The sequence below is a fragment of the Daphnia magna genome, linkage group LG4 (assembly GCF_020631705.1).
Source record: "Daphnia magna isolate NIES linkage group LG4, ASM2063170v1.1, whole genome shotgun sequence".
NCBI lineage: Eukaryota > Metazoa > Arthropoda > Branchiopoda > Diplostraca > Daphniidae > Daphnia > Daphnia magna.
The window spans coordinates 2131540-2155028 of NC_059185.1; the positions used below are offsets into that span (position 1 = coordinate 2131540).

The 23489-nt window shown below is 39.0% G+C and overlaps 5 protein-coding genes and 1 long non-coding RNA gene across 20 annotated transcripts; 4 read left to right on the top strand and 2 right to left on the bottom strand.

Moving 5' to 3' along the window:
• The first annotated feature begins 2660 nt into the window (after positions 1–2660).
• Positions 2661–6948, top strand: LOC116921127 (BTB/POZ domain-containing protein kctd15-like). Its single transcript, XM_032927340.2, has 6 exons — positions 2661–3005; positions 4256–4378; positions 4704–5146; positions 5218–5277; positions 5350–5837; positions 5900–6948. Exons 2-6 carry the CDS (start codon positions 4341–4343, stop codon positions 6011–6013), a joined length of 1143 nt encoding a protein of 380 aa, XP_032783231.1. The 5' UTR covers positions 2661–3005; positions 4256–4340; the 3' UTR covers positions 6014–6948.
• On the bottom strand, positions 6940–7894 carry LOC116921130 (U-scoloptoxin(19)-Tl1a). Its single transcript, XM_032927345.2, has 4 exons — positions 7733–7894; positions 7488–7655; positions 7326–7371; positions 6940–7184 (listed from the first exon to the last, which is right to left on the bottom strand). Exons 1-4 carry the CDS (start codon positions 7809–7811, stop codon positions 7100–7102), a joined length of 378 nt encoding a protein of 125 aa, XP_032783236.2. The 5' UTR covers positions 7812–7894; the 3' UTR covers positions 6940–7099.
• Positions 7895–8608: 714 nt separating this feature from the next.
• On the top strand, positions 8609–12624 carry LOC116921123 (prosaposin). The gene is made up of 13 exons (XM_045172715.1): positions 8609–8804; positions 8906–9234; positions 9295–9555; positions 9616–9759; positions 9836–10060; positions 10129–10260; positions 10336–10623; positions 10686–10878; positions 10949–11218; positions 11299–11477; positions 11548–11922; positions 11992–12186; positions 12251–12624. Exons 1-13 carry the CDS (start codon positions 8768–8770, stop codon positions 12296–12298), a joined length of 2676 nt encoding a protein of 891 aa, XP_045028650.1. The 5' UTR covers positions 8609–8767; the 3' UTR covers positions 12299–12624.
• A 347-nt stretch (positions 12625–12971) lies between these two features.
• LOC116921126 (G2/M phase-specific E3 ubiquitin-protein ligase) lies at positions 12972–15277 on the top strand. Its single transcript, XM_032927339.2, has 5 exons — positions 12972–13391; positions 13459–14301; positions 14369–14730; positions 14796–14959; positions 15029–15277. The coding sequence occupies exons 2-5, from the start codon at positions 13541–13543 to the stop codon at positions 15128–15130; spliced, it is 1389 nt and encodes a 462-aa protein (XP_032783230.1). The 5' UTR covers positions 12972–13391; positions 13459–13540; the 3' UTR covers positions 15131–15277.
• Positions 15278–15343: 66 nt separating this feature from the next.
• LOC116921129 (NAD-dependent protein deacylase) lies at positions 15344–18263 on the top strand. Of its 9 annotated transcripts, none has more exons than XR_006645889.1 (9): positions 15344–15638; positions 15698–15912; positions 15982–16124; positions 16230–16380; positions 16459–16536; positions 17562–17652; positions 17715–17835; positions 17901–17964; positions 18132–18263. XR_006645889.1 is itself a non-coding variant. In XM_032927343.2 (6 exons), the coding sequence occupies exons 1-5, from the start codon at positions 15384–15386 to the stop codon at positions 16511–16513; spliced, it is 819 nt and encodes a 272-aa protein (XP_032783234.2). In that variant the 5' UTR covers positions 15344–15383; the 3' UTR covers positions 16514–16536; positions 16608–16676. The 9 variants fall into 9 exon arrangements, 2 of the variants coding, with proteins under 2 accessions (XP_032783234.2, XP_032783233.2); XR_006645890.1 differs by having other exon boundaries at positions 17904–17964; XR_004393033.2 differs by having other exon boundaries at positions 17901–18263.
• A 1903-nt stretch (positions 18264–20166) lies between these two features.
• On the bottom strand, positions 20167–23255 carry LOC116921120. Of its 7 annotated transcripts, none has more exons than XR_004393024.2 (10): positions 22952–23255; positions 22712–22868; positions 22468–22646; positions 22340–22395; positions 21832–22220; positions 21686–21765; positions 21377–21624; positions 21283–21314; positions 20880–21219; positions 20167–20363 (listed from the first exon to the last, which is right to left on the bottom strand). It is a non-coding gene; the product is annotated as an uncharacterized LOC116921120 (long non-coding RNA). The 7 variants fall into 7 exon arrangements; XR_004393027.2 differs by lacking the exon at positions 20167–20363 and having other exon boundaries at positions 20743–21219; positions 21832–22033; positions 22174–22220; positions 22952–23253; XR_004393028.2 differs by lacking the exon at positions 20167–20363 and having other exon boundaries at positions 20743–21219; positions 21832–22033; positions 22174–22220; positions 22291–22395; positions 22952–23253.
• Positions 23256–23489: the final 234 nt, after the last annotated feature.

Below are 23489 nucleotides of genomic sequence, written 5' to 3' on the forward strand. Positions count from 1 at the left end.
AATAAGAAGAAAAGCCAATCGCAATTGACCACCAGTAATGCGATTCATTTCGCGGCTGATACAGTTTACCTAGAGCTACTTATCTATTAGGCGAGTGAGTATACGCGTATTTGTTATTCCTGTTTGCTGATGTGAAAAATCGTGTCACGTAGGCCTTAAAAAAAAATTACTTTAATTATTTCGGTTTTGTTTTTAATGAGGTAGTTTTAAATCCATCTTGTTTCATTCTCGACATTCGGTTCTAGTAAGAAATAAGTTATGATCCACACTTGCACGTTACGCATTGAACATTTCATTACTTTGGATTTGCATACAAGAGGACACGAAAGGCCAATCAACTGATTGCCCTCTCGTCTCAACGCTGGAAGCCATTTTTTTTTTTTTACTTATTTTCAAACTTGAACTTGCTGCCTATTATTTAATTCCATCTATTTTTACTCACTAGTATATATGAATCCACTTGGCTGCTGGAGTTTCAAACAGTGGGAGGGAAAAGGGGTTAGATGGTACCATCAGCGTCTCATCCAAAGACTCCCGTCACTTCAGATAATGAGTTATATGGTACACACACACACGGATAGACGGTTGAACGAAAACTATAGAAGGGATGCATTACAGTGAATAGCCAAAGGCATTGCCTGAATTGATCACGGAGCAAAGGGGAGTTTGAGCTCGAGGACGATATATATTTCGCATCGACTATGTGCCGAGAGATCCCGCTTGCCAGTTGTGCCCGCCGGTTCTACTTTAATAAGCCTCTCTAGTTTGATTCTTACTCTCGCTATCTTCTCTTCTTATTAGATGGGATTTATAGATTCACTGTAGCCTCAAGCGCAAATTTTTATAGCAGCAGTCAAGAGTTCCTCATCATCTGCCTTTTCAATCGGGTCGATTGTACTTGAAAAAAACAAAACAAATTCACGATCCTATCGTGTAAAATGTTCATCAATCGATAATTGAGAAGAATGGTTTAACGATGCAATTTGCATTGTTATTCAAGACTCATATTCTGAATATCACGACCTTTTTTTACTGTTAGACGGTGCTCGGTTAATGACCTGTTTTCCTAAAAAATATTTATTTCTAAAAAAATATAATAAACCTGTTTGATATGATGAGGCTCTTCGATCCGTTGAGGTGAGTCACGTCGTGCGTCGTAGTGTATCAATTATTTTTATTCCCAATAAAAAAATCCAAGTGGAGTCAATCTTTTTTCACAGTTAAACGTACAAATCAAATACAATAAAGGCAATAAAAGAAAATTGATTTTTTAGATCGTGATCCGTTGCAAACCGAATAAATAAGCTATAACGGCTACTTAAATGTCAGGCCACGCTAAATTTTCGAAGGGGCCTTGATAAATGTATCCTCGAACAAACTCACATCGTTCTTAACGTGTATATACTTAACAACGAGATTGGCCGTAGGCCAAGTATCTACACACACCTATTTAGAGAGATCAGCAGCACAGCAGGTGATGTGTGATTTCATCAACAAAATGCCACGTCAGACGGACAGAGTTTAGAATTCCTTAACGTTTACGATGCAGCATTTATTTTTGCTGCTCCGGGCGGCACCCGCTGGCACTTTTCTGAAATAGATTTTTTTTTAAAATGAAGTCTCCTTTCATTATGCGAGAAAATCGTTTTTACTGCCCCATCAGATTTCCATATTTTTAATAATTTTTTTCGATTATTTTTAAATTGAAATCGGATGTTTTCATTCGCATCTAAACATCTCGTCGTGGTTGTTATCGTAGTAGCAGCAACTGCCCGAGTGGGCGACCCGAGGCGGACCATGGCTCTGTTCAAAGATTTTTATTTTTGCTGGACTTTTCTTCTAGCTGGAAGCTAAAATGAAACACGTATAGATATATGCTCTATGCTGGCCAAACGATGGAAATGAGCGAAGAGAAAAGGGGAACTCTAGCGCGTGCGCCATAGATCCGCCAGAGGCTTTCGGACAAAACAGAAGAATCTCAAAAGATACGACGATTTCTTCTTTTTTATTCATTGAAATGGCCCTTGAGCTATTTTTATTCAAAGTTTAGAACGATTCGTCAACTTTGTAAATGGGATTAATTTTTGTGTGTGTGCATACAGACGAGGTTGATTACTTTCCATATGCGTAGCATAAAGGTAGTTTCATTTTTAAGGATGAATCATTACATAATTTATGTAAATGCGATGAATCAAATGTTTGGGATTGAAATGGATCACGTCATTTCGCATTCATCCGCCATTGATTTCTAATATCAGAATTGGTTCAACACCAAACATTAACATATTTTCGCCATCATTCTGATTCAAATGCAGTACTGCTTGAGCAAATATGAAAGTTATTAAAAAATAGAAGAGGCTTTTATTGATCCATGCAACACGTCATCTCTTCGTGGAACAAATAGGGGGGGGGGGAAGCTACATCGACTTTGCCAATTTAAAAATTTAAGGAGGCAGGGTATCTTTTGCCTTAAAAATGAAAAGAACCGGTTGGTAAGTGTGTGTTGAAAGAAAGAAAGGTACACCCAAAATTTACTAGAAGCTGTGCCGGGGGCCCCCTTTTTTTTTTAAATCCGTGAACCATCTCTCTCTTAAACAACATTTCACCAGCAGGGGCAGGTTCACAACTATATGGCCCAGGCAGTTCTCTTTCTCTACGGAGCACTTGAGGCATTCTTCTTTTTTTTTTTCGAAATAACCTCAAAAAAAAAGAGAGGTGGACCCATCAGACATATACAGCATCTGTCCAGTGCTCCAGGCTTCCCTCCAGCTCCCTAGCATGGGGCCAGTAGCTTTTCAAAGACGTTCAGTCTCCGTCGAGCGTCCGTCCGTGAAACGTGCGTGTCATTTTGACACACACAACGAATCATTTAGGCCTCGCTAACCGAACGTGTTTGTTTTTCGTCTGCTGCTTATAGCATTTCTTTTGGTGTGTGTGTGTGTGTGTGTGTGTTGTGTTATTGCAAATTGGACGAGGCAATTGGCAAAGTCTATTTTCAAAAAAAGGTAGGACAATTTTGCTGATGATGTTGGACACATGTTTTGAATCATTCAAGTGGATCCGGTTTTTCTTGGCTTGACTGTTTACGATCTTCACCCCCGGCTAATTTTATGGTTCTTTAATTCATACCTGGTATGTTGTTTTTTCTCCAGAAAATGAAAGGGATAGAAAAAAAAAAAAATCACAAAATTATCCCAGGTATTTGCCTGCAAGGGTCAAGTTCCCCATCCAGCAAAAGCCACAGGGCATCGACAAATTTTGTGTTTTTCTCTCGTGTCCCTCTTTTTTTTTTTACCGTATCTTTCAGGGAGATATCACCTGATTTTATCTTGATTTTTTTCGCCTCGAGAAAAACAACACGTTGCCTTTTTGTGTCGTTTCTTTTGAATAGTTCGATTAAACAATTGACGCACGTCGTTCGTGTAGAATTGTTGAGCTTTTAAAAGCGGTTGGCACACCTTTTTTCGAATTAGAAACTATTCATTTGACTAGAAATGACGTCATAACACGTCATTGATGCCTTTTTTTCAAACACGTTCCAGCTATTGTCGAAAATCCCTTTTAATTATACACCTCCATTAATTTGGAGGAGACACGTGATTTCATAATGAAACAATTTGTGAATGTGCAGCTTTGTTATCAAAAGATGCCATCATTTTATTGCAACTTTAAACAATTGAAATCGTCCCCATTTTTTTATGGGGGGGGGGGGACAAAATGGGGAAAAAAAAATTTTTTGTTTTCGTGATGTTGGCTTAATATTCCCGCAGGTTGTCCGTGTCCAAAAGGCAGAACCTGAAACCATTTGCTTACCTTCCCTCTTTTCCTATCTTCTCCGTTATGGGCGGATAGAATATGGTTGCGTACAATAATAAAAAAAAAAGGTAGAAAGAGATTGGAGCTGGGCCTGGCCGCCGGGCAAGTTGGAAACTGGCCATTTTTGCTGTGGGCGCACACATTTTGTAACGTCTCTTGATGCGAGAGAGACAGGATGAAAACATGTGAAACGGTAAAACGAAACAAAATATTTCCCAATTTCTCTTTTTCATTTGTGTGAAAGGTCGTCATCACACACAACTGATGAAAAATCAAAACCAAACGACGTTGAATGTTATTATTCCAATCTCCGAATTGATATGGGTCTCTAACCATTCCGCGGGCTATTCGTTCCCCTTTCTAAATAGCTCGTCGTCTGCTAATCCGTACCCAAAATTGATTTTTCTTGTTTTTGTTTGTTTTTTTGTTGTTGTTCCAGAATTAGAGAATCGTGAGCGAGACGGACGGGATTCTCTCTTTTTTTCTTTCTTCTACAGTACGCTGGATTTTTACCATCATCAAAGATGCAGGTGGAGAGAATGATAGGCAAAGCGCATTCCAGGTAACTTTTGTTTGAAATTGTGTGTTCCACGAGAAAAGAATTTAGATGTCCAGGTCATTCTCTACTAAAAGAAAGGGCTCAGGCTGTCTTTTATTACCTGTTTCAACCACTTTGAAAAAGTTTACAGATAATTAACGAGCCCGCCCCATCCGTTCCGTGTTTTTCGAATTTGTTTTCTTGAATTTGAATAGCGCATTGTTTTATTTGTTTCGTAATTCAAAAAAAAACAAAAACAAAAAACATGTTGGACGCGAGACGAATTTTTAATGAATGACTTGTTAACACGCTCGTTTCAAAATTGGCTTGTTTAACACACACACAAAAGGCTATTATCTCCGAGCTTGTCGCCAGCGACGTCTCCGACGCTGAGCGCCGTATCGTCCCCGACTCCGCAAACTCCGACGCCGACGCCAGTCTCGCAGACGATAGTACCCAACACGTCGTACACGCCCAAGTTGGCCGGCATCCCCAGCGTTGCTGCCGCCTCCCGTTACACGGCGCCCGTTCACATCGACGTCGGCGGAACGATCTACACGTCGTCGTTGGAGACGCTGACGACGAGATTCGGCGAATCACGGCTGGCCAAAATGTTTAACGGGGGCATTCCAATCGTCCTGGACAGTCTCAAACAACACTATTTCATCGACAGAGACGGGCAGATGTTCCGGCATATCCTCAACTTTGTGCGCAACGGCAGACTACTCCTTCCGGACGACTTTGCGGATGTTGAACTCCTCCTCGAAGAAGCCAAATATTACGACATAATTCGTAAGGATGTCATCGTGTCCGTAATTAAATCATATTTAAGTGTGTCTTTAAAAAAAAAAAAAACGTTTTAGCCATGGTGAAAGCGCTGGAAGTGTTGCGGATGGAACGACGGATGCGGAACGGACAGTACGGTAAACATACAGTGACTCCATCTTTTGAGAACTTGGGATGGTAATGTTGATTTAGAATTGATCGTCTTTTAGGTGATAAACATCAAAGCAGCCACCACAACGGACATCCAGCCAATTCCAGTCCGATTTCGGGGCACCGTTGCTCACCTGTATCCGGCGGAATGGCTAGTGGCGCCAGGTTACGTTCTTCCGTTTCATCCAGCAATCGAATGGATCACCAAAAGAATTCGCCCGGCGGAGGGAGTAACATCAATGACACAGTTGTAGGTGGTGCAGGTGGCGCAGGTTTGACGTGCCGGAAGGATTTGATTGCCGATGATTCCGCATCCCCTGGAGAAGATTGCAACAGTCGTCTAGGATGGGAGTGTCTGGCTCTCTACGTCAGCCCGGATTTAGGGGAGAGGATCATGTTATCCGGTGACAGGAATTTAGTGGAAGAAATTTTTCCGGAAATCGCAACACCTCTGATGGATGCCCGTTCAAACGTGGCTTGGAATCAAGATCCTCGGCACGTCATCCGCTTTCCGCTGAACGGCTATTGCAAGCTGAATTCAATGCAGGTATATCAACTAAAAATTTTAAATGCTTTTCAAGTACGTTCGTAAATATTCCGCAATTGAAGGCAATTACGCGGCTGTTGAACGCGAATTTCAGCATTGCCGCATCGAATGGGGGCGGAGTGGAAGGCCAACAATTCTCCGAGTACCTTTTCATCCGCAAAGCTATTCCGCTTTGATTAACGCACTCGAGTTTAATGTGTTAAGAAAATAAAAAAAAACTTAACGTCTGTACGGTTAGATCTGAATCCATTTGATCATTTTCGTTTTGTCTTGTTTTCTCGTTGTATTTGATTTGAAACTAACTTTTCCGAGTTATCCAGAATGCAGTTTGATATTATTGAGTTTCATCGTTTCAGGTAATGCCACCATTTTTTTATTTGCTAAATTTTAGAAACAGTGAAGCCGGACTAGTTTTTAATAGCATCGAGGTATAATGCGTAATGTAAAGAAATAATACCCTTTTTAACCGTTTGGAACAATTTGCGTAAGCCCGAATTTTCGTCGAATTTCATTGTTTTCGCTCCAGTTCGTATACTTTTTAGTGTTGGGCTTGGCCAACGTGAATTCTAGTGCCAATGAAGACAAACAAATATTGATTTCTCTAGTGTGTGTTATCGTTTGTACGGCGTTCGTGTTTTACAAATGTTGAGGTTTTCTTTCATCTCCCACGTTTGTTCTCTTCTCTCAACGTGTCCTATGTTTTAAATTTTTACAGAAAAAACGAGCAAATTCAATTTGTTTTTGTATTTTGCGTTCACCTTTCGTGATCACGTTGTTTCGCGACATTTTCACCTATTTGCTGTTTGGTTTCCCACGCATTCGTCAACAATTCCACGCGTCGAAAGATCAAGAAAATTTGATATCAACCATCAATATCTGATGTTTTGTTCGACCTCTTTTTTAAAGTTCACATTTTCTTATTGGCTCTCTCTTTTATCTGATTTCATCGTTAAGAAGACGCTTGGTAATTGATTCTACGACAGTCGTATTTTGTATCTCTCAGCTGCTCGTTCGTTCGTGTAAAAAACGTGTAACTCTTTTGCGATGGGTTAAGCAACTTCACTCAAAAAGTTTGCAACAACAAAAAAAAAATACAAACAAATTTGATTAATTCCTTGTATTTTAAAATCACCAATAATACCCTTTCGACATGATTGACTTTCACCCAATAATAATATGATGCGCATTTGAATCCAAGGGATTATGCCATTACATTTTTTAGTTCGACTTTTAGCGGACGATCTCCTTAAGCAAATCCAGTTTTACCTAATGAGGATGCAGCAAACGTGACCAGTGTCACAGCGGCCAAGCGGATCGCGAGGACCTTTCTTGCATTCAGATGACAGCCTGGAGCACACGAATGTAAAAAAAAATAATTATCCAAGTTGTGAAATCGCAAAATTTTCTCTCGATTCATCGTTATCTTATCGATGAGTCTTGATCGCATTTTCAACACAAAACATGAGAGAATTTTAGAAATTTTCCCACCTGCACGTTCCGCCACGTTCTTCGCAACCGACGATAGTATCTGGCACTGCTAAGTGACACGCGATAACGAAAAAAAAAATAATATTATTTGTCTTTTCCACATAGTGATGATGAAATCAAAAACAAAAAGACGAGTTTTCATGTGGATTTATTGTTCATTACGTGAGTGGCAGCATTCCTTGTCTCCGCCGCACAAACCCTTCTTGGATGATAGCGATTGCTGAGGGCATTGACTTTTGATCACGCACAAACCACCTTCGCGTTTACAGGCCTCGGTTGTTGCGCTCGTTAGCTCACCCACATTCGATTGTTTCGGGGCAACAACGGCCTCTGGAAAACAAAAATGTTAAAGATGACAATCTTTTCAGCGCAGATTTAAGTGAATAGAAAAGTAAAAGTGCACATACCATTTTCGACAGAAGGGAAAGCTCCGACCTTGAAGATGACCAATGCTGAGACAAATACGAGAGCCAAACGTAGCGTCATGTTCAATATTATTGGTGATGTTTGACAAGCAATGTTTAGCCTGATCTTGTTTGAGTACCGACTGGTGGAGCCTTTGAACCTACGGGTCCTGTTCTTATACCTTGCTCAAAATCGGAACTAGCTAGCGGGGGGATTTGGAACTCAGCCAATTAGAAAGCAGAAAACAAACAAAAACGAAACAACCAGACAGCTGTTTCCGCCGAGAAATACAAGTTGTTATTTACGAAATGCATGTATTTAATAGGTTATCTGAGGAAGAACATCAGTACAGTGCCAACAGGTCAATATTAATGCGGGATAACATGGTGGTCATAAATTACATGAGTCCCGCAGATTTTTACTTTAATACTGGCTGAAAGATTGGCAGATTGGGATATTCATCAGGGTTTCGTCAGCAAACTTTTGTCGTCATATTCATTCGCTAATGCGATGTAGATCGACCGACATTATTATACGTTTAATTTACTTCTCCCAATTCACCAGAGACGGTAATAATTATTGCCGGTTAGCCCCTATTGGGTTTTATTACTAAGAAACGTAATTTTACAAGGAATGACAAGAGATACGAAATAATTAGATTCTCCAGAGAGCATAAAGTTTATCATAATTTACATTTATATTGTACACAGTTAATTGGAAAGTACGGTATTTCGTTTCGTGTTGCATTTTTCAAAGGAAAACAAAGGTTTGAACTAAGCGGGGAATTTCCTGGCCTCTGATTGGTTGCACGATGTTCACTTTCACTTTTCGGCTTCCATTGTTGTTTTTCGTTCAAGTTCTGAAATGTGCCAGTAGAGGAGCAACATTTCAAGGGAAGAAAACACAAATTACGTTATCATTTTTTCCCCATTATCTGAAATCGTCATCCGTTCGTCTCGCATAGAAGCAGTGTCAATTCTACGTCGCACCAACTGGAAGGAGGAAGCCAAGAAAACTTGAGGAAATCTCAATTGAAAATGGCGTCTAAGGCGGTATTTTTCACTGCACTGTTTGGTAAGTACGCCTTGCAATTCCATAGCTTAAGACTACTGCGTCGTCATCAAATTCACTTTCACCTGTTATACCGTTTTCACAATGTATCGTTTGTTACAAAGGGCTGTTGGCGTGTGCGGCTGGTATGGTCATAATTTCTGCTGGTGACTTGCCAACACCAGTTAATCAGTGTACTAAAGGGCCAGAATATTGGTGTCAAAGCATTGGAAATGCAAAATCATGTGGCGCAATCACACACTGTATCCAGACTGTTTGGGAAAGGCAAGTTGTCCCTGAGGACAATGACAATATCTGCGAAGTGTGCAAAGAAATGGTACAGGAAGCTAGAGACCAGCTTCTTTCGAATGAAACACAGGAAGACATGAAACAAGTTTTTGAAGGATCATGCAAACTTATGCCAGTAAAGATGGTCCAGTTGAAGTGCATCAAGGTAATGTCTTAAATCATATGTCCCCTTACAAATTTAAAAGCTTTTTTTGTTTTGTTTTAGCTGGTGGATGATTTTATCCCTGAACTCATTGAAATGCTGGCATCTCAAATGAATCCAACTATGGTATGCACCACAGCTTTGTTGTGTAATAATGCCTGGGTTGATGGTTTGCTGTCTGAGTTCAAAAGTGTGCAGTCTGCAAAGACTTCTCAGAGGTTATCCGACGAGTCAAAGTGTGAGTCATGTCAGGCTTTTATGACTCACAGTGCCAACAAGATTCAAAGTTCCTCCCAAGTGGATGTCCAACATATATTGTTTAATGTAAGAGCAACTTTATATTTAAATGGGATTAAATATTTATTGTGTAATCCTATATTTTAGATCTGTGGTCAAATGAATAGCTATTCTGATGCGTGCATGGCTATTGTGGCTGACAATATTGATCAGATCTTTAGCTCTATGGAAAAGAGTCTCCAAAAGGAAATGTGCCAGCCCTTGGGTTTTTGTAATGAAGCTGAGTTAAAGGTTTGTGCTGCTTTGTCTGAAATTACAATCCATTTAATGATTTGCCTTAAGGATTCTGTTGAATTTTCCTTTACAGCCTTTGCGCGTTTCTGTTCGCCCATTGTCCAATGACAGGAAATTTGAGTCCAAATTTGAAAAATCTCTAGCGTCAAAAGCTATTGTCAATGACGACCTTGAATGTCAGTTCTGCGAGGCGCTCGTGAAAAACGTTCGCTCTATACTAATCAGCAACACAACCGAGGCAGAATTCGTTCAAGTTTTAACCGGTCTTTGCAAACAAACTGGGAGCTATGCCAAAGAGGTACGTAACCATCAAATCAACGTAAGAAAGGAAGGGAAAAACGCGTATTTACACATGTTGCTTACCAGTGCCTAGCATTGGTTGACCAATACGGCGAGGAGGCTTATTCGTTCATCGTAAATGGACTAGACCCGGAACAAACATGCCGTCTACTTACCCTTTGCTCTTCGTCCACACTGGGTAGCCCTAAAGTTACAAAGGTTAGTGTCATTTAAATTGTGTTGCCCTGTTTAAAAGTGTGCATTTATTTCTTTTCTTTTTCTTATTCCTTGCAGGATCGATCGTCTTATCTGAGGATCCAACCAGCAGATATCATGAAGGCAGCGAAATTGTTCCCTTCTCAACCAGTTGAAAAAGATCTAGACACTGATCTCTTAGTTGGCCAAGATGAAAATAATGCCATTCGTTCCAACAACTTGGCAGCTCTACCGGCCGAGCGTCTTCTTCCTGCTTCCGTAGCTCTCGTCGCTCCGAGGAAACCTGGTTGCATGCTGTGCGAGTACGTTCTGCACGAAATTGTCAATGATCTCAAGAACGTCACCGTTAAGAAAGAAATTGAAGACGTAAGAAATACAATTATTTTGCATAGAAAGGGATTAGATTAACTAGATGTCCTACTCTCCAGGTCGTAAAGAACATCTGTAAAAAGTTACCTGCTAGCATCAGCAAGGAATGCGATGATCTTATCAACACCTATGGCGACGCCATGTTCTTCCTTCTAAGCCAAGAGTTGGATCCTGCTGTTTTGTGCACACAGCTTCAGCTTTGCACTGAATCTACGGTAGAGGAAATTCAACTTCCTGAAAATCCTTTCAAAGGTACTTGTTTTTAAATCAAATTATTTTGTCCGAAACAAAACAGTAAACAGTTCTGTTATTTCATTAATAGCTACCACTTACGGAGATGCTAATACTTGCTCTCTCTGCGAGTTTGTTATTACGACGCTCGAGAGTAAACTAGAGGACAATCGTACTGAAGAATCGATCAAAGAAGCGCTTGAGGGAGTATGCCAACGTCTTCCCAAGACCGTGAGAAGCGATTGCGTTCGCCTGGTTGATGCTTACGCAAAGGAAATCGTTGAAATGCTTCTTGCTGATTTGAAACCCGATGAAGTATGCGTCGCCTTGAAATTGTGCACACCAAAAACCTCCTCTGAAAGTTAGTTTTGTTTCTTAGGCTTTAGAGATTGGTGTAGTCAAATATTTTAAATCTCATTTTCTCTTTGTTTTGTCTTGTAGTAGACTTCATGATTGAAGGAGTTCCTAAAGGGATCACTGTGGGCGAATTCCTTAATAGCATTAAACAAAATCCAGCTGAAAAATCTCAAAAGATTGCTTCAACCAACACGCCCATGTGTGTGATGTGCGAATACGCCATGTCCGTCCTTGAAAAACGATTATTGACCAACAGCACGGAAGTACTATTTTTTGTTTGTTTTGCTAGTTTTTGCCCATGAATGCTAAATATTAATCCCCTTGGCCTAAAAGGAGGAGCTAACAAGAGCTATCCAGTTTCTGTGTGCTCATTTGCCGGCGACTGTCGCCGACATGTGCATCGATTTTGTTGAACAATACGGGGATGAGCTCTTCGACTTGCTGTCATCCGAAATCGCCCCCAAAGTCGTATGCACTCAGATGGGACTCTGTCTTCCAATTGATAAAACCCCTAAGTTGCTTGGACACAAGAACGAAAAGGAAACTGCACTAGAAGTGACTGGATGGAAATTACCAAGCAAGTGTGAGATTTGCGAAATTGTTATCGAATATCTCGACAAACTGCTTGCAGATGACACTATTGAAGCAAGCATTGACCATATCATTGAAAGGGCTTGCACCATTGTTCCTCATGGAGCTAAGGATAAGGTAATCAGAAAACAATTATATTAACCTTCTATCTCTAACATTCTTTTTTTTTTCCTTTTAAATGCCCAGTGTACCGGCATAGTAGACACATATGGACCGTATCTGCTTAGCCAGCTTGCCACGATGCTGGACAAAACGAAAGTTTGTCAATCAGTGCATTTGTGCAAACCACCACCTGGCCAAGTGCAACTGTTGGGCGGAAAGCAGTGTACTTGGGGTCCAACATACTGGTGTGCTAGTCCTCAGCACGCTGATGCTTGCAATGTAAGTATTTTTGAATAGTGAAAAATATTTGAGCAACAACTTATTTCAAATTTCTTCTTAACAGGCTTTGGATCATTGTCAGACTAAAGTTTGGATGAAATCCCAACCATAAATTCAATGTGGCCTTTTTTTTTTTTTTGTTCTTTTCCTATACCATCTTTCCTCTTTGTTGAAGAGTCAATTTTCTTTTTTCTGCCTTATATGTTCTCTTTAGATGTTTAATGCTTCGTTTATTTCTATCTTTCGGTTCCAATTCGTGTCATGACTCTGTGATCGGCAAAGCTCAAGAGAAATTATAGGTGGTCGATCACTTCTGGATCGTCAACAGTCTAGGAAGATTGAGATCATTGATAGGGTTTGTAGTTGTTGCAACTGACGGCATAACCCTTTCTGTTTTCCCCATGTAGCTCGAATCATGAATATATTTCGTTCCGCGTTTATCGTTTGGCAATTATTAGCACGAATCTTTTCATTATAAATAAACCTGTGGCAGGCTAAGCTAATCTAAGTGGGAGATGACAGAGGACTGTGGAACACGATAAAGTTTTCGACCAAAAAAAAAACATTGAAGAGAAAGTAGCTCCTGGTTTTAGTGCAAAGGCTAATAAACGCGGTTGAAATTCGTTCATGAATGTAAATGGGAAATGGAGAAACAGATATATAACTATAGAATACGATATGCAATGCAACATTGTATTGCATTGCATATATCAGATTGTAGCAGTGGTTTTCGCTTGACGCGTGCTGTTTCACGTTTGAATTTCTGTGAAATAGTCTTGACTCCGTAGTGTATTCAACCTGATAGATGGTACAGTAGATGCCCGCTCTCATTGTGTGCAGTCAAAGCCGACCATATTGTAACATTACCTCCTTTTTATGTCTTGAATCAAAGCGTGCATCACCTACTGGTGTTAAAGGGCGTTTGCTATACCAAATTCAGCTTATTACGAGTTGCGGAGTTAGTCACCTCGGACAAGTAGTTGTAACTGAATTTTTTTAAAGCCTGCCCTCTGTCTTGACACTTGACACATTAAAGTACGCCCATATTCGTCTGCTAGCTATACCAGTGCTTGTTGTATCGCAACGACCAACAAGAAACCGACTAAAGACTAGAAGTACGAACAGGAGCAACCGTGGATCCAAAGAGGCTATATTCACGATTATAGCAAGAGTAATACCTGATGACGCTTTTTTGCTGAACTTCAGTAAGAGTTTAGTGTTATTAATGATAAATGTTCATGGATTAACTGTCAAAACTCTAAATTTTTTCAGGTGCCTTCCAAATCTACTTTTAACATTGCATATTAGACTATGAAACATTGATATTGACAATAATCAAATTATTTTAGCCAGAATGCCTCTTCAGCTTGTGAAAGATTTGCCAACTCAGGAAAGGGCTTTGAAAACCTGCATGTTTTGCCATAGGAATGATGATAATGAATTACAGTTTGGGAAATTCTATACGAATGAGAACATTACCGCACACTACTATTGCCTTCTATTTTCATCTGGATTGGAGCAGAAGGGAACAGATGAAGAGGGTATCCTTGGTTTTTTGAAGAATGATATTATCAAAGAAAGCAGACGTGGAAGTAAGTTGAGTTGCAGCAAGTGCAGACACAATGGTGCCACTGTTGGGTGTTGTAACAAAGCTTGCAAGAAAACCTATCACTTTCCATGTGGAGTTGAGAGTCGCATGCTGAATCAGTACTTTGGAGCTTTTAATTCTTACTGCATCAAGCATCAACCCATCCAGAATGTTGTTGTCAAAGGGCATGGACAAAAGGCAACTTGTACAATTTGCCACGAAGATGTTATAGCCCACCCTAACTTTGATGTTCTTTGGGCACCATGCTGCAAGAAGCAGTCGTGGTTTCATAGAGTCTGCATGCAAAAGCTGGCTCTGAGTGCTGGATACTTCTTTAAATGCCCAATTTGCAGTAACAACACCTTGTTCTGCAGTGAGATGAAACGATGTGGAATATACGTTCCAGAGCAGGACGCATCGTGGGAATTGGAACCTAACGCATTCCAGGAATTAGTCCAACGGCACAATAAGTGTGACCATGCCGTTTGCATATGCCCAAAAGGCCGTCAACACGATGGCGAGGGAACGTAAGTTTAAAACAGTTAATAAACTCCTGTTCTAGGAATATTCTTTTTTAACGTTTTTAAAATACAGGAGATGGGAGCTTTTGCTGTGTTCTTCTTGCGGCTCAAAGGGTATTCATATTGGCTGTGGCAGATTAGACTGGAGTACAATGGAGTGGGACTGTGATGACTGCAGTTCGCTTGAGTCGAGACGAAACAGCGCGAATGCATCCCCTGCTACTGAGGTTCCCACAGTTCCACAAGCGTCTGCCATGTTGACTCCTGTTATTGCCAATGCGTTCACACCTCGTTTGGGAGTCAAACGGCCTCACCCAGGGGATTCAACAAGTGACAGTGAAGCTGACGCAAATAGTAGCGGAGACGAGAGGGAAGTCGACATTATTTCCGTCAGCGATGCGGAGTCTCCCGCCAATTCGCTAGCTTCCCCAACTTGTATGACATACGTTCGTTTTTCTTACGTTATACCTTACAGTTTTTACTAATCATAAAATTTCTAGATTCGGGCGCTACCAGTTCTCAGCCTTCGCGAAATGTTGCCAGGAGAGGTGGCCGAGGTGGTTCCTGGTCTTCGAGAGCTAGTGTCAGTCATTCAGAACCGAAACGGTCGTGTAACTTTGACAAATTGCGATTCAAAGTCACTGATGACGACAAAAATATCATCGTGAGAACTGTTATTCTATCACCACTTATATTTACGTTAACTAATTCGTCGTTTTTTTTTAAATGGTAGGTAATATTTGACAATGACGATCAGGCGCAAAACAAATCTTACACCATACCTGTTGATCAACCGACCTCTCATTATCGTAAAATCCGTGCCAGCAGCAAGTGAATACTTAAAATCGACGTTTTTTTTCACTTTTCCCTTCGTTTTTTGTATTGGTCTGTCAATTCCTGCTTCGAGGCTTTCGCAACCTCCTCATTTATGTATTTACATTTACAAATAAACGTGAAGATCTGCTGGATCGCCTCGCAACAATTTATTGGAATTCCTAGTGTCAAATTTTTGTAATCTTACACTAGATGTCGTTTGCGTTTGTTTCTAAAAAATTAAAAAAATTCGATTTTCTAAACAAAACAACGCAATGTCCGTTAACCCGTCTGCCGACATGGATTCATTTCGAAAACTTTTACTTAAAGTCAATGCCGTTGTCATACTGACGGGTGCAGGAGTGTCTGCCGAGTCCGGGGTCCCGACTTTTCGCGGGGCAGGAGGGTTATGGAGGATATATTCGGCGACAGATTTAGCCACCCCGTCTGCTTTTCGATCCAATCCCTCTCTTGTTTGGGAGTTTTATCACCACCGTAGAGAAAACGTTGCATCGAAGCATCCAAATAATGTACTAACGTGGCAACCGCAAAATCTCTTTTTGTGCTTATGTAATACTTTTACCATTAGGCACATAAAGCAATAGCTGAATTTGAACACAGACTAACTAAACAAGGCAAACATGTAAGTGTCATTACCCAAAATATTGATGAGCTTCACCAAAGGGCTGGATCTGTAAACATATTGGAGCTACATGGAAGCTTGTTCAAGACTCGGTGCTTAAAGTGTAAAAAGGTGGAATCAAATTACGACAGTCCCATATGTGAAGCTCTCAAAGGAAAAGGGTAAAAGCTGTCTGTGTTCAATGTTTTTTGTATTCTCAAGAACTTATTCATTGCTCTATTCTATAATAGATCAGCATCTCCAACTGAAGGTGGAGAAAATATTCCTGAATTATTACTCCCAAGATGCAAAGTTTCATCTTGTGGAGGCCTCCTAAGGCCATATGTTGTTTGGTTTCATGAAAATTTGGATCCCATTATTCTGAAAAAAGCAGGTATCTCATCAATATTATAAAATTTGTTTGTTTGTTTTTTAAAGTTTTCTTTATGAGTGTTGACTTTTTCACAAACATGTTTCAGAATTTTGTTCCATATTCTAGAGAAGGATCTTAATAGTTGTGACCTGTGTTTGGTTGTTGGGACATCATCTATAGTCTATCCTGCTGCAATGTTTGCTCCCCAGGTTGCTGCTAGAGGGGTCCCAGTTGCAGAGTTTAATATGGAAACTACTTCTGCCACTCCTAATTTTGAGCAAGTTTAATATTAGCAAACAATTAGTGGGTGCTTGAACATTAATTTTATCACATTATTTTATCCAACTGATGACAGATTCCATTTTTCTGGTCCATGTGGAGAACTTTTGCCGATAGCTCTGGCACCGTGACGAGTTAGTTATGGACAAGAACGGTACCGAAAAATTTTAAATAATCAATAATAGTTTTTTAAAATTTCTTTCACGTACAATTGACAATCTTCAGCAGACCGATTGTCATGCTAGAACAATAAATGTCATCTGAAACTTATCCATCAGATGCTGCTAAAACCCATTGTTTTTGAGCTGCCACATTTTTTCCTTTAAGTTTTTGTTTTATGGTATGGTTTGGTTTAACGAAAAAACCAATAACTTAGTCGAAATCAGCGTTCAATTTTGATTGTGCCATGTGATTTTTGTCCAATTTCAAGAGATGTCGTTTTTTTGCAGATTTTGACAAAAGTGGGAAGGCTATACCCTTCCCACTTTTTCATTTTTGGCCAAATTTTAAATTTCGCTTAAAATACATCATTTCGATTGAAAATTTAATGAAAATCACTGAAATCAAGTTTATTTATCCATTGGTCTCGTAGTTTTTGAATTAAACGAAAAAACCGAAAATAAAATTGGTGCGCTAACAGCACGGTTTTCGTTTATTTTAAAACGGCTGGTTTAACGAGAAAACCAAACACTTAATCGAAATCAGCGTTCAATTTTGATTGTGCCATGTGATTTTGGTATAATTTCAAGAGATGTCGTTTTTTGCAGATTTTGACAAAAGTGGGAAGGCTATACTCTTCCCACTTTTTCATTTTTGGCCGAATTTTAAATTTTGCTTAAAATGTATGATTTCGATTCAGGATCGAATGAAAATCATGGAAATCAAGTTTATTTTTTAATTGGTCTTATAGTTTTTGACTAAAACTATATATCTTATCAATAGATGGCTGCACTGTAAGTAGTGGATCGTCTGCAGTAGAAATTTATGGTTCATCAGATTCAGATGTAGCCTTATTGTTAGGGATTAGATAGGTGTACAGCGAGGAGTTAATAAATGTTCAGCACACGATTGTTTGAGTTGATTTTTCACTAGACGTCATTTGAATGTACAGTACAGTATATTTGCATGTTATTTCTTTCAGTTTTTACTTAATGTCTGACAATGTTTTCATATATTCAGGTGCAGTTCCTATCCACAGCCCTATAGTGTGAAAAAATAGACAGTGGAAAAAATCTGCTCATCATGCTGATCTGCACAATGCTGGCTTCATGTAAGTGACCTATCAACAGTAATTTTGGTTTACATTTCGCTTTCACTTAAGGAAATTTGTAGCTTTGGACTTTCTTTAGATGACTCTTGTATTGTAAATATTTTCCTGCTTCTTGGATTATGGAACATAGGATGTCTTGATGCCAACCAAGTGTCATGGGAAGATCGTGGAAAGATGTTTAAGGTATTTGACAAATTATTACCAATTTGTATGTTAAAAAAGTGACTTTTTTATTATTCTTATATTAGCAGGAAAAACCTAAAGCTGAAAGATGATTCATTTGTTTCTCGTTACTAGTTTTGTAAACAAAAGGTAAATTGGTAAAATGAAACAACACATGACCTATTGGTTTAGATCAATTGTTTTCACAAATGGAGATTTATTCCACAATCTCCCGCTTCCCAGGCAGACACCCTCCCACAAAACCATGGGGTGATAGATGATATAACAATGTATTAATTAAAACATTTATATTTTAGGTTATTGATCACAGAGTCAGAGAACTATGCGTGGAATCTGATATTCTAGCCCTGGTTTCAACAAGGCTATGAAGCAATTATAATTTCAGGAGGTAAAGACTGAAACCAAAAATAAAGCACAGACATTTTTTAGTTGGCTTTTCCCCTTAATGTTATTGTTACACTTTACTTTTGGAAACATAGAGGTGCATAAAAATGTTCAGGGTCAAATCGATGAAGTGATGCAGCCAAAAAAGAAATTTGTATTACTTTTGAACAGGTCCTAACTCAGTGTACGCGGTTGATGACCCACTATACGACCCAGCAATCTTTAGGCTGCGGTCTTCCAGTGCTGGGAGTTTGTTTTGGCAGCAAATACTCAACAAGGAGTTAGGTAACTAATTCTGTTTTATATCACATTTTTATCATTAAAATTGTTTTTTTTAGCAGTATTTAACATGTCAGAAATAACAATTATGTAGTAAAATAGTTTGAACGTTTTTGTGTTTTTGTTCTGTTAAGGTGGAGCAATGAAGAGAAAATATGTTCGCGATGGTTAAAAGTTGAAAATTAAAATGTATAACTTATGGCTCAACGGTAGAGCATCGGATTGGTACGCCGAAGGTTTAGGGTTCGATTCCCAAAAGAGTTAAGTTACATTCCATTGAAAAAATATATTCAATTGGGAAAATAAAACGTTCACAGAATTCCAATGTCTTCGGAATTAATTCTGATTTACGAGTTAGAGTGCCTAACCAAAGATCTGTAAAGTACTATTCTACAACGGTCGTACTGGAACATTACAACTCAGATGAAGAACGTATAGTTGAACACGTTCTATGATGATTAATCCTCCTAAATTTATTGTTTGTAAATAAAAAACATTTTAATAATTTATATTACATTACAGTTTTCTTAACAATGGATTTCATACTGTGAAGTTATATGCCACTACATCTGATCCATAATGGACCCTGTTTCCTACTCCACCTGAACGGGATTCGAACCCAAGTTATTCAGTTTTCCAATTCACCGCTCTACCATTGAGCTATGAGAGGTACTATATTGAAACCTAAGTCTTCAACACATTAAGGTAACTGTGCAAAGTTGTACATAGGGGATCAAATATCAATGGGGGGGATATAGGGGGGGGTTGCCAGGAAGGTATCGCATCCGCCTAGCAACTCCAAGGTCCGTGGTTCGATTCCCAGGAGGTTCCCGATGTCCTGTGCCTCCAACCTTCCCAGGTGTCCACCTTCCACGTCTGCCAGTCGAGTGTGGAAACTTCCCCATTACGAAGTAATGGGACGGATATTTTGGCAATGTTTAATATAATATCAAATAATAAATTTCAATAATTTGTTCATTTTGATTTATCGGCGTCGTCGTGCGTATTTTGTTACTTGAACACTTTGCAACGGACTTTAACCATTGCATTGCTCTGAGGAGAGATCCTAAACATATTGCGTGATCAATATTAAGTATATAGATGATTGTAATATATATATTTAATGTTATCGGTTATTGTTTTTTTTTACTTATTTGGGATTTGAACCCTTAACTTTCGGCATAGCGTGCCGATGCTCTACCACTGAGCTATAAATCATATTGGACTCATGTCTATATTTTCAAGTTAATTGAGTTCAACAAATTTGGACTTATAATAATTTTTGGAGCATGATTTAATATAATTTCCTATTAACATTTTCACAATAGATCTAATAGAAACGCAGTGAAATTACAATTACGTTTTCCTTCAATGTTGTAACCTTCAGCCGGGATTTGAACACCAGACCTTCGGATTCGTAAACCAACATTCTACCAAAGAGCTATAATCCTTGAATTCAAGCTATTCAGGTTAATAATTAGTTTTACGAGCCTTATTTATGCCTGTATTATTGCCTTTATTATCTTTTCGTGCCTTCTAATATTAGTGCATGATTAAATATAACTCATGGCTTAACGGTTGAGCATCGGCAATGCACGCCGAAAGTTCGGGGATCGATACCCGAAAGAGTTAAATTAAAATATGAGAATGGATTTCAATATACCAAATAAACCGATATATACAAAGATTGTATACAAAATATGTTATAATTGTTGCAATTGCAAATCAAATAAAACTGATATATAAGTATGTCCAACAGTCAACTACCAATTCCGGGATTGAAATTTCATCGGTGATAATTCAAATGCACTCAGTACAAGAACTGCACATCAGTGGCCATTTCAGCAGTGTTAAAAAGTCCAATCCTAAAAAGAAAAAGTGAAGAGGTAAGAAATGCATGGAATGTGAACACAAAGACAAGTTTTTCTAAATCAATTTAAAACAACATTTGTATTGACAATTCTCCACATAATGAAATATTTTGCAACTTTTAAAAGGAAAAATGACCTTTTCAAAAGTTGCTGTCAACCAAGGCAGGGGGAGACACTGCCTCAATTGACTCACCGGGGAGATTACCCAGTGCTTGGCTAAGAGAAGCCGGAAGAAGAGCTGAAGATTTGGAACATTTTTACAGGAGCGATTAACCTTTAATTCGGATTTGTGGGTAGCGACATAGCCCTCCATTAGCATTTCATCGAACTATGAGGACCCCCACGTCCCCTTTCCGGCCAGAGCCCTCCAAACCTCGATATATGTTGTTTTTATATATACCGTACAGTAGGGGCATGACCCCCTACGGGCTTATTACGAGTCAAGGGGAAACGGGGCCACAGAAAAGAAGAGAGCCCAGATATGCACTTCAATTTATGTACGACAAATACCATGACACGAGAGAATGTTTTTCATTCCATGGGTATTTCCGATCGTGTTTCCAAACGTCAGCATTGATAGAAACTCCAGCCTCATTCTGAAACCTCATTTTCGATTTATTACGTCAATTACCTAAAGAGAAAAAACACACAAATCAACAGAAAAATATTTGCTTATGGAACTTACTTCAAAAAATAATCTGTGCAATCCTTCTATAGTCTTATAGTTGGAAAGATTCTAGTCTGATTTCCTTGTGAAAACTAAACATGACTTGACATGAACACCCAATTATCCATGTTAAAAGAACATTTTAGCTTCGGCAGATGTGTTCATTTCCAATACGGCAAAAATCTTTGAAAATAAAAAAGTAGAAATGTAGGTACGAATGAGGTGTAAAATTGGTTTCTTGCTCACGTAAGTATCCTTTCCAAATCCACTATTATTATCTATACCAAGAAAATAAAACAGAGATAAGCATTAGAGATTCTGAATTATATACCTCATTTACCCAAGATTTTGTTTGAATTCGACCCCAAGCAATTTGAAAGAATCGTCTCCATAATTGTATTAAAAGATCTTCATCGGCATAAAGGAAGGCGGCTTTGATGTGACTAAGTGCTCTTTGAAAATCCACAGGAAGAACTTTGGCTTCCGTGTAGGTGAGTCCAAACCATCGCCTCCATAGCAAACTCAATGATCTTACTGGTGGAATTCCTTACAGTCGAATAGTACTTCACAAGTCGTCATAGCTTGTACCTTTAAAAAATGTTATAAAGGTAATTGTTTTGGTCACTAAATGCAAAGATAAAAAATTTACCCGGTTTCTACCGTCTTTACGGCAGTATCCACCAAAACCTCACGTCCACACATTGCATGGGGAAAAAATTCTGTCGGCGTCTGTCCAGAATAAAAGCTGTTAGAAACAAATGCCCTTGACATCGAGTGTTATGGAACATCATTTACATTTGGGAAAACAGCGATTTAAAAAACCGTTAGGCACTTTTTTGCCATTTAAGGCTTGCTGGCTGGCGCACGCTATCATTTTAGATGTATTAATGTAAGATCCTTTGGACCCGCATTTGAACATGACTAATAGGATGTTCTTGGATGTAGTTCTTTTCTGCAAACCCTGGTCCTAATGGCCTTGTCACGAATTCAGAAAGTTCTACCCATAAATCAGCACTTTTAACATATCAATAGTATCAACTCTTAACATTTCAATAATAATATAAGGATTCTTCTTCATTGCAACGGGGAAGATAACACCCAAAATCCTTGGAGTTGTCCCAAGGATATGATCCTGACCTGGTTCTGTTCTGGATTTCATCTTCTAGAGGCAAGGCTTCCACGTTCTGGATTCAACAAAAAAAAAAAAAAAGGAAGAAAAAGAAATGTACTTATTTCCATCATCAGTAAAATTACTTAACAGGAACAGCAAATGAAGCCCTGGTATTAATAACCCAATAGTCACCACTTTACATCCTTGTACGATCTTGATCGAGGCAGAAATATTGTATTAAGTTCAACCTACAAAATCAAAAGATTATCACTAAAGTACTATTGGCAAAAAAAAAAGAACATTATTATTACACAACTTACAATTCAAAAATTTTCTGGGTTCAGTCCATTACTCTACTATTTACTGAGCGGAAGATGCATTTTGGTAAAATTCTCAAAATACTTCCAAGAGAAAACATGCAGTTTCTTCATGAATTTTAGTGTTAGGACACTAACATCATACTGTATTAGATTCCAATGAACTATGTCAAGATAATAATCTGTTGAAGAAAATGATTACCCTTACAACCAGAAGGGAATGGTTGATAACAGCTTCAACACTTACCAGCAGATACTCTATAGAGTATTTTTTGCTCAAGACAGTGTGGACCCAAGATGCAACTTTACAAAGTCACACAAATTACTTTGTATAAACTTTGACTTCTTGTCCTGGAATCTGATCTAGCTCATGTGTTACAAAGATGCACACTACTATTCACATCCTAAAGAAATGTTTCATAATATTTAGAACATAACAACAACTTAACTTAATAAACAACAGAACATCCAATATTTAACCACTCACCAGACACGGTACAGAAGTCCAAATGAAAAGAGAAAAGCTTAACGGCTACCAACATTTACAGTTCCCAGTCCAAACCACAAAAATTGTCTGGCATGTAATGAATAAACATTTTCTGTTCTTCCCAACTGATGATCGAATGCTAATACTGATAGTCAAAATAGTCCTGAGGAAAGATGGTGGGTGAGTTAGGAAACGAACAACGTGCCTTCTGCCTTTTCACAAAACGATCTTCCAATAACCGGTCCGATGCGTGGATTCAACGGGGCTCTACCGCTCTAGCACAGACTACGAAGTGGCTCTAGCATAGACAACGAAGTGGAAGACCGCTAACGCCTATATCCCCCTGTAGCGATGCACGAGACATGCCGCACGGTGGCGCTGAGTCCGCTAAGATAATAATTTTGGGTTTCCCTACTGATCCAATGCTTCACACACTGTAATTTTTAATGAAATCATGCACGGTATCACTTTGGTATGCACATGTAAATTAAGCACAAAAATTCAGCATATCGTGTGAATTATTTCGTATTTTTAGTGG

What these genes read in the sequence shown, in the direction of transcription:
- LOC116921127 (XM_032927340.2), top strand. Translation starts at nt 4,341, where the DNA reads ATGCAGGTGGAGAGAATGATAGGCAAAGCGCATTCCAG. An exon ending in CAAATATTACGACATAATTC is followed by an intron (nt 5,147 to 5,217) that starts GTAAGGATGTCA and finishes AAAACGTTTTAG; the next exon opens with CCATGGTGAAAGCGCTGGAA. An exon ending in GCAAGCTGAATTCAATGCAG is followed by an intron (nt 5,838 to 5,899) that starts GTATATCAACTA and finishes CCGCAATTGAAG; the next exon opens with GCAATTACGCGGCTGTTGAA.
- LOC116921130 (XM_032927345.2), bottom strand. Translation starts at nt 7,811, where the DNA reads ATGACGCTACGTTTGGCTCTCGTATTTGTCTCAGCATTGGTCATCTTC. An exon ending in TTTCCCTTCTGTCGAAAATG is followed by an intron (nt 7,656 to 7,732) that starts GTATGTGCACTT and finishes TTTGTTTTCCAG; the next exon opens with AGGCCGTTGTTGCCCCGAAA. An exon ending in CAAGGAATGCTGCCACTCAC is followed by an intron (nt 7,372 to 7,487) that starts GTAATGAACAAT and finishes GTCACTTAGCAG; the next exon opens with TGCCAGATACTATCGTCGGT.
- LOC116921123 (XM_045172715.1), top strand. Translation starts at nt 8,768, where the DNA reads ATGGCGTCTAAGGCGGTATTTTTCACTGCACTGTTTG. An exon ending in ATTTTTCACTGCACTGTTTG is followed by an intron (nt 8,805 to 8,905) that starts GTAAGTACGCCT and finishes TTTGTTACAAAG; the next exon opens with GGCTGTTGGCGTGTGCGGCT. An exon ending in ACCAAAAACCTCCTCTGAAA is followed by an intron (nt 11,219 to 11,298) that starts GTTAGTTTTGTT and finishes TTTGTCTTGTAG; the next exon opens with TAGACTTCATGATTGAAGGA.
- LOC116921126 (XM_032927339.2), top strand. Translation starts at nt 13,541, where the DNA reads ATGCCTCTTCAGCTTGTGAAAGATTTGCCAACTCAGGAAAGGGCTTTG. An exon ending in CAACACGATGGCGAGGGAAC is followed by an intron (nt 14,302 to 14,368) that starts GTAAGTTTAAAA and finishes TTTAAAATACAG; the next exon opens with GAGATGGGAGCTTTTGCTGT. An exon ending in TTCGCTAGCTTCCCCAACTT is followed by an intron (nt 14,731 to 14,795) that starts GTATGACATACG and finishes TAAAATTTCTAG; the next exon opens with ATTCGGGCGCTACCAGTTCT.
- LOC116921129 (XM_032927342.2), top strand. Translation starts at nt 15,384, where the DNA reads ATGTCCGTTAACCCGTCTGCCGACATGGATTCATTTCGAAAACTTTTA. An exon ending in CATCGAAGCATCCAAATAAT is followed by an intron (nt 15,639 to 15,697) that starts GTACTAACGTGG and finishes TTTTACCATTAG; the next exon opens with GCACATAAAGCAATAGCTGA. An exon ending in TCTGCCACTCCTAATTTTGA is followed by an intron (nt 16,381 to 16,458) that starts GCAAGTTTAATA and finishes AACTGATGACAG; the next exon opens with ATTCCATTTTTCTGGTCCAT.